Below are 9,004 nucleotides of genomic sequence, written 5' to 3'. Positions count from 1 at the left end.
GTAACTTATATATCGATCGGTTCGAGTTGGGTCAGGCAACCCAAGCCTGACCCAAGTTTTATTGGGTTAGTGTTTATATAACTCAAGCTCGAGACCAAACCCGATACATATTGCCCAAGCCCAACCCAATGTTGAGTGAGTCATGGGTCAGTCAGGTTGAACCCGCCCAACTTTCAGCCCTAGGCTCATATGCAGGCAAAGGTGGTTCTCTACTCCGTAAAAATTCTAGCCCATGTAAATTAGTATCAGTAAGAGCAATCCAGAGAGAGTCATCCAAAAGCTCCGACTTCATCGTACTCTTGGAGGTTTCAATTCCTATCAGCCAGAGAAGTCCTTGCATGTTAATACTCTACTTCCAAAAGAGCCAATTGGAGCTCCATCTTTTTACTTGCTTTCCCAGCCGTTTGTGTTTTGTGGCTGCTGTTTCACCCTCTTCTTCTTCTTTTTTTTCCCCGCTCATCTTTTGGTTTGTTTTATTGTTGCTTGTAGCCGGTGATTGCCCTGTAGCTCTCTGCATACAGTGCGCCGGCCTTGTATTGTTGCTTTATAAAAGAAATTGATGGCGGTGGATCACACATTAAATATCAAAATATGTCCATTCGTTTTGAGGGTAAGGCATGCCTGGTGTGTGGTATACACACCACCACATCTTTAGGAAGGACACGGATTGGCTACTCCCCCCAACACCAGCCAATGGCTGGTGGTAGGTACTCCGTGGGCCCCGCCATGATGTATGTGTTTCATCCATGCCGTCCATCTATTTTTACTGATCATTTTATGAAATGAGACAAAAAATGAGGTATATATCAATCTTAAGTTGACCAGATTACAGGAAACAGTGTTGAATGAACGTCGACCATTGAAAAACATTTTGGGGCCATAAAAGTTTTGGATCAAGCTGATTTTTGTTTTTTCCCTTCACCTGGGCCTGAATGACCTAATCAACCTATTGGATGTCAAACAAACAGTACAGTGGGGCTTTACGAGGATTTTAATGATGGATATCCAATCACTATTGTTTTCATGTGGTGTGGTCCACCTGAGATTTACATACCTCTCATTTTTGGGATCAAGCCATAAAATGATTGGTAACAATGGATGAACGGATATGATGAAACACATACATCATGGTGGCCCCACCAAGCATTGACCACCGGCCACGGGTCTGGTGCCAGGGAGAGTAGCCAATCCATTTCCCTTTGGCTACTCCCCCTGACACCAGCCATGTCGGTTCTCTGTGGGCCCTGATGATGGATATCCAATCACTATTGTTTTCATGTGGTGCAGTCCACTTGAGATTTCTATACCTCTCATTTTTGGGATCAAGCCATAAAATGATTGGTAAAAATGGATGAACGGATATGATGAAACACATACATCATCATGGGCCCCACCGAGCATCGACCACCAGCCATGGGGCTGGTGTCCGGGGGAGTAGCCCATCCGTTCCTTAGACACGGCCAAAACAATTTTGTGGAAAAGAAACCCTTATTTTCCAACTTCTCTATTAAAAATTATTATTGAGTCTTTTAAAGTTTTTTTTTAACTCATTTCTTCCTTTCATAGATTCATTTATTTAGTATAGTTTCATTGTTAGATGTCCAACCCGTCCGTCTAAAGTGGCTTGGACCAGACAACAGGTTACGGCCTCAGGGTGCCGTGAACTCTGTTCGCTTGGACCGGACGCAACCGCTAACGGCCGGTAGGGCCGAGAAATATTTCCTCCCTAGTTTCTCGCTTCGCTCTTTTCCTCAATATTTCCAGCGAGCGAAATTTTATTTTTGTAAAGCACTGGTCCCCCGTTGTCCCATTCCTGGAACATGCAGCGAAATTGACAAGTGGTGGGTCCCGTATATACTGGAAGCCCATGGCCGACGCGGAGCCACGCGGTGTAATGACTTTGTGGGATCTACCGTGATGCCGTCGATAAGCTTTGCCAGCTCATTTCAGAGGATAGCCTAAAATTGTAGCATATCCCAAGATCAAGTGGGAAACACTGAGGATAATGATATCAATCCACCGTTGATGCTTTCCAAAAATGTTCATTTGTCATTCAGACTTGTTCATAACGTGGAGGTTGCTGCACGGACCAAATATTAGCTTCATCTAAAACTTATGTGGCTCCCATAAATGTTCAATTTCAATTTTTACTGTGTTATCTGGTGTGGTCCACTGGGACTTTTGGATGTGATTTGAGCTTGACTGATGCATTCATCGCGGCGGGCGCCATAGAGCCATTACACGCGATCGCGTACGTCGCAAGCCAACTCTGCCATGGTGGTTGCGCGGACCACAAAAGAGCAAACGCCTGTCGCCACTATACCCAAATCTGATAAACCACCCAAATCTGATAAACCAGTGAATCTGGTATAATAAAAAATAAAAAACAGGCTCAGTAGAGTAGACAAATAAAGCATTTCAAAGCAGTGGTATTCTTGAACAGCGTGATAAGATTACCGACTCTTTTATTCGATACTTGAGATGTGCATACGCCGACTCTCCGTCTACACGCGTTCCTGCAGACTTTTAAAATATCATTTGTCACATACGCCGACGCTCCGTCTACATGCGTTCCTGTGGACTTTTAAAAAATCATTCATCACTCGTAACCGGTGACCTGCCAAGCCAAATATACAACAAGTTATTATTGTATAAAATAAATAAATAAATAAATAAATAAATAAAACAAAACAAAAGAATCACCAACACGTCTTCTACTGAACGTCTCAACTATTCTACGGAGGGGATATGGTATGAATGAGATGACACGTGTGAGGCAAGTTGAAAGGAAATGAAAATTGGGAAGGGATTACGTTGCACGAGGCAACAAGATGAGACCACATTTACTAATAAATGACACGCGTAGATGACATGTAACGGCGGAAAATACGGAACCCTAACGGCCACCGCAAGCGTATGATGCTGGGAAGGAAAGAAACGAATATGATGCAGGTGCTTTTATGCTTGCAGCAAATGATAGGCGGCAAACAATCCAGAGGAAAGAAAAGGGGGAAGAAGCAGAAGGCGCCACAACCAGCCAATCACAAAGAAACTCACGATGCAAACAGGGCTTATAAAATGCATTAAATGGCCGCGAATTTGGGAATCCTTTAACGATTTTACAGTCCGTCCATCTTGTCCGTTTGCCACTCCGTTACAACAACATCAAGATCCTTTTCTTCTTCTTTTTTTTCCCTTCTTTTTCTTTTTTCTTTTTTCATTTTAGATATTGAAAGCATGAGCGGATCTTGTTATATGGGGGTTTTGGAGGAGTTATTGCCAGTGATTGCCGTTGTGTACAAGAAACATGTTATTTGCAGCGTTTCCCTGCTGCGTCACGCAGGCATAGCAACGGTTTAATTTGGATTTCTCGCGACAGACAGGAAATCCCATGGGCATCATACAAGTGGGCGCTGCTGCGACGGCTGGGATGGACCGAGATGATGGTAATCGGTCGGAAGATTTCCCTTTAGCCGTTGATGGAGGGGAGATTTTTGGTTTTGGCGAGAAAAGGAAGGCTCGGATCTTTAGCGACGGAGCGGCACGATCATATTCCTCGATGAGATTGGTGAGATCCTCATCGGAGGTGATAGATACCAACGCATCGTCCAGATCTTCCGTCGGCAATTGACACCTCAGGCTCACTGCCGACGATCCGCACAACTCTCTAACTTTCAACATTAGCTCTGTATACAAAACACCCAATTTCAGAAAACCCGTCACCGAAAAAGTAAATTTCAAAAAAAAAAAAAAAAAAAAAACCAGAACCGAGTCATGTGAATGAATAAAATACACAAATATCCCTCGCTCATTCGGAATCCGGGCTCAAATAAATTAAAAAAAAAAAAAAAAAAAAAAAAAAAAGACGCACAGAGACAAACGGAGTAGCGGGAAGATAAAAGAAACTGACCCCGGAAGGTGATGCATCTGTCCACGGATAGGACACGTGTATCACCACCGACGTAACGGAGCTTGCCGTCGGGGTAACGGGGGAGGATTTTGCCGCCGTAGCTGCAGAGAAATTTAACGGTGAAATTGCTTTTGAGGGTATGGTCGACCATGATAACGATGACGATCTTGGTAACAGGGTTTGAGGGTTAGAATATGAGGATGAGGTGGGCCCAGTTGGGTATAAAGAGAGCGGAGAGGAACAAGAGAAGATCTAGAGAGAGGGGAGAAGAAAAAGAGGGAAGAAGAGATGTATGCTTGACCTGCGCCTTCAAGCCCCTTCCTGACAGGCCTGGCCTCCTATTTATAAAGATTTTTCCAAGCAGAGAGGACGCATTTTGCCTGTTACACGTCACTTGTAATGTCCCACACGCAAAAGACCAAGTTCCGTTTACATTTCGTCTTCTGCTTTCTTTAAATAATAATAATAAAAAAAATAAAAATAAAAAATAAAATAAAAAAAAAGAAGGGTTCTTAAGGCCTATAGAGTTCAGGTTTCAGCCAGCAATTTCATTCGCTGGAAAAAAAATTATAATTGTGAAACTAGACCTAAGGTTGTACGGATGAACCCAAAAAGACCAAAATACCTCTCCTACAGCTGCTTACCCTAACCATTAAGGGGTATTTTGGTTAAAATAGCAGCTTCCGATCCCCAAAAAGTCACTTTTTACGAACTAAGTTTCCGCCCAGCGAAAATTAAAAAAGCATCGTACGGACTCATCCGTTCCTCTAATTGTTTTAAGAAAGAAAGGAATAAAATAAAAAAGAAAATTAAAAAACTTGCAATTGACCTTTCCGTACCATTTCCATAGAAGGGAAGCGGTTTGACTGGTGTACCACACACCAGCCGCTGTATATACGTGTCGTGCGAAGACTAGCGTTGATGCTCATCGAGCTCCATGTTGTGCAAACGGTTCAAAGGAGATCAAAGTTACATGGACCCAAATTAATGTATTTATTATATCTCCACCGTTCATCCATTTTTTAGATATTTTAGAGCATTGGAAAAAAAATTAAAAAAAAAAATTCATATCCAAAGCTCAAATGAGCCGCACCAAAAATAGCAGCGAGCATAATGATTTTCACCGTTAAAAAATTTGTAAGGCTCATCATAACGTTTATTTTCCATCTAATATGTTAATAAGGTCAAAAATACATGTATGAAGAGGATAAACAAATTTCATATTGATCAATAACTTCTGTGACCCCCAAAATGGTTTCAATGGTAAACGTTCAATCTCCCACTGCTTTTTACAATGTGGTTCACTTAATCTTTAAATTTGTCTTATTTTTCGGCTAAAGCCTTAAAATGAGATAACCAAATGGATGGACAGTTTGGATATAACAAATACCTCATGATGGAACCCACAGAACTTGTTGATGTCAAGACAACAACTATATAGCTGGTGTATGGTACACCAGCCAATCCGCTTCCCCAAAGAAGTCTTCGTACAAGGTATGAATTTTATCCACGTTGTACATCCCTTTTTTCTTATCATTTTAAACCGAAAAACCGATCGTACTGACCTTGATGTGTAAGGCCCGTATCCTAATCCGTACCTCTCTTAGACTTCCACGATCCTCTCTGTCGAATTCTGGTAACCCGCGACCTGTAGTCGGCATTTTCCTGCGACCCTAAGTCACACCCTGTCAACCCGAGTTGACTGAACCCAAGACTCATACCCTTGCGACCGTGCCGTTGCCGCGGTTCCAACGCCGCGTCTTGCATACCAATGTGATGCCCTGGTTAAGAGTTGTGGGCCCGCGTTTATTTCGAGAAAAATGCAGTGCATTGCAAAACCTGAGAGAATCTTACCCAAACATCACATCAATCAATCAATCACGAGTCAAGTATATCTCATCACAACTCATACCTAGCACATCCCTTTCTCACCAACAAGGCATGACACCCATTCTTCTTTCACCCGAAAGTCAACAAGCACCATACCCTCCATGTCATCTCTCCTTACAACATCATCCCTCTCTCCCATCCATTACTCCATCCCATCCCATTTCTCTACCATTTTCTAAGCAACCAAGAGAGAAAAAGGCTAAAGAGAGAAAAGAGAACCAAAGATCAAGGGCCATCTTCCTACCACCAAATCTTCCCATCCAACCAGCCAAACTTCATCATCAACCCTTAAAGAGAAAGCCTAGGAGCTAAGGAGTCCAAGGAGCTAAAGAAGAAGACCAGCGGTGGGTGTTTTATAGGATTAGATTGTGTTTTGATGATGGGCCAAGTGGGGCCTACCGATCAATGGAATGGTTCTCACTTTGGACCCTAGGTGTGGCCGATGGCCCACCATGATTCATATGATCAACCCATGATGGAACCATTTTCCATGGACCCCATCATGATGTTTATTTCACCATTGTGAAAGGTCATTTAGACCTTGCATTTCATTTGGTGGAAAGGGATCTCCACCGTTGATTTTTATTGTTGGGCTCACATGTAATGGGACCCACTTGATGTATGTTTTGCAATGCATAGAAGGGAGGGCCCATAGTGGCGAGGTCCCCCCATCGCATGTCTCTACCTCTCTCTTTCCCATCTTATGGCCCACCATGATGCATTCGATCCACGCCGTCCACGTATTGGGCTCCACCTTGCTGCCTACCTGTTGGGACAGGCCCTTGATGAAGGAAAATACAACTATTAGCTTGATCTTGGGCATATGGCCCACTGGACGTGGGACCACCATGATTTATGAGTTTTATCTACACCGTCCAACTTGCTAGAAGGTGAGACCCACCTTATTGTATGTATTCTGCATCCACTCCGTCTAGGGCCCGGACGTGGGGCCACTTGGATGATGTGTTGTATACCCATACTTTCCACAAGTGGGACCACTTGATGTGAGTGTTTTATCCACCGTCCACACTCGTGGACCAACATGATTTACGTATTGTATCTGCACCATCCAACAGTAGGCACTGTTGGAGAAGCAAGACACAAATACCAGATTAATTAAGAGCGGGTGGGCCACGTACACGTGGACCCCACCTCAATGTATATGTTGCATTCGCACCGTCCAATAGCTGGACGGTGGGTCCCATCTGATTCATGTGCTATCTCAACCATCCATCTGTGTTAACGTCAGCAGGTTATGTGGCTCTGATCATGAGGCATGTGTTATATCCCAACCATCCATCTGTGTGGGACCCACCTACGATGTACGCACTTTCATTCATGCCGTCCTGAATAGGTACATGGGTCCCACATGCCATATGTGTTTTATCTATACCGTCCCTCCATGGGACCCACGTGATGTATATACTTTATATCCACACCGTCCAGCTATTTAGACGGTGGAAACACACCGAGATGTAGGTGCGTAACGTCTCAGAAAAATCTGTACAAAGGCCCGAGTACCACCTCAGGCAGAAATCCCTAAGGACCGTACTTTGTAGAACTCGGGCAGAAATCCCTAGGGACCATACTTTGTAGAAATTTAGGCGAAAATTTATTTAAGTACTGAACTAAATTAATTGGTGGATTTAGCTTGAACCACCGTTTACACAAATGGCAAGACCCAAAACCATCAAAATCGCTAACTCAACACTACTTAAAAACCTAGGAGAAATCCCAAGAGCCTGTTGCCCTCGGGAGTACATTGAAACTCTGTATCAGACCTGGATTGCACGGCGAAAATTCGACGACCGCGAAACTATAGGATTATGTTCGTCCTACTGGGCTTGACAACCATCGCAGGAATCGAGCCCGGATAGTATTCAGAAACGCATAACTTGAGCCCTAAGTAAGGTCTATGAGAAACGCGAATATCTTTATAAAATGTATTGAAACTTAAGTAAATTAGGCTGTTCTCTTACGCGCGAAATTGAGGATTTCGGCCCGTCAATTTTTGACCAAACTTCACCCAGGGAAAAATAAAATTTCCTTGCTCATATCCGTATACCTGTGGCCTCGATCGAGCAAGCATGACCGTTGATCTGACGAGGGTCTTTCATGGCTGATCGGCCTATCCGATCACATTGAAATCACATTCTAGCATAGATCCATTGTCAAGGAACTTACTCTGTGGCATAGGTGAGTCATGGGCCTTCCTACGAGCCTGGTTTGTCAAAAACAGACACCCTTAGGTTATAAATTAAGTATACCATGGCCTTGGGGCCATTTGCATCAATTCTGGGCCTATATAAAGCCCTTAAACCACCCCATTCCCATTCCATACGAATTTTCTAAAAACTCTAAGGGAGAGAGAGAGAGAGAGAATGAGAGAAAAGAGGAAGGAAGGAAGATTCTTGGAGATCTTTGCTGGGATTCTTTCCCACAACTTTACGCACTGATTCACCTCCCCATTTCACTACACAACTCATTTCAACTATGATTTGGGTAAGAAATCCAAACCCTAATGTCGTAGTTAAGACCTAGAATAATCGTTTATCAACCTAGCTAATGGATTTCATGATTTAAGTACATGTCATTCCATTTTTGGGAATGTAGGATTCGAACCAAGTCCAAAACGAGTATTCCGTCGAAAGGTGCGGACTATAAACGTTTAGGTTATGGTTTTCAATACTTTCAATGTCAGCTAATGATTTATGTCTGACTTGATTACTGTCATATTGCCTTAGATCCGACGTTTTCGATATACTATACATGTGTGAACTATGTTGAATACAAGATGCATCCTATGTGTTTGTTGAAATGTTTGAATGAACATGAAATTATGATTTGTGCTTGCCATGACTGTTAATATAGGATACTTGTTTGTCGGATGCATGATGATCTTTTTATGTAAGGAATTGTCATAATATATGTCATAACTAATCTAGTCTATGTATTTGGTGAAGTGTAACTTAAGTGTTTGATAAAATGTTTGAATGAGAAAATGTTGATGATTTGTATTTATTAAGTGTATTAAGATAAGATTCTCTATTACTTTAATCATATGTATAGTTTCTTTCATGTAATCATATTTGCTGCTACGCAATTTATGGATAAAATGCAAGTGCTTGGTGATATGTTCAATATGTTTGATGAAATGTTCAAATGAGGATTTTATTTGGACTGTTTGTTAAATGCTGATATGAT

The 9,004-nt window shown here is 42.5% G+C and overlaps 1 protein-coding gene and 1 long non-coding RNA gene across 2 annotated transcripts; both read right to left on the bottom strand.

Annotated features, from left to right (window-relative positions):
* Positions 1 to 287: 287 nt before the first annotated feature.
* Positions 288 to 2,194, bottom strand: LOC131246050 (uncharacterized). Its single transcript, XR_009171124.1, has 2 exons — positions 1,457 to 2,194; positions 288 to 671 (listed from the first exon to the last, which is right to left on the bottom strand). It is a non-coding gene; the product is annotated as an uncharacterized LOC131246050 (long non-coding RNA).
* An 859-nt stretch (positions 2,195 to 3,053) lies between these two features.
* On the bottom strand, positions 3,054 to 4,243 carry LOC131246049 (protein PAL OF QUIRKY-like). The gene is made up of 2 exons (XM_058245917.1): positions 3,911 to 4,243; positions 3,054 to 3,686 (listed from the first exon to the last, which is right to left on the bottom strand). Exons 1-2 carry the CDS (start codon positions 4,059 to 4,061, stop codon positions 3,274 to 3,276), a joined length of 564 nt encoding a protein of 187 aa, XP_058101900.1. The 5' UTR covers positions 4,062 to 4,243; the 3' UTR covers positions 3,054 to 3,273.
* Between the last annotated feature and the right edge of the window lie 4,761 nt (positions 4,244 to 9,004).

This window comes from Magnolia sinica, chromosome 5 (genome assembly GCF_029962835.1).
Source record: "Magnolia sinica isolate HGM2019 chromosome 5, MsV1, whole genome shotgun sequence".
In the NCBI taxonomy this organism is placed as follows: Eukaryota; Viridiplantae; Streptophyta; class Magnoliopsida; order Magnoliales; family Magnoliaceae; genus Magnolia; species Magnolia sinica.
Note: the sequence above shows the minus strand (reverse complement) of the source record. Positions and strands in the feature narration are given on the sequence as shown.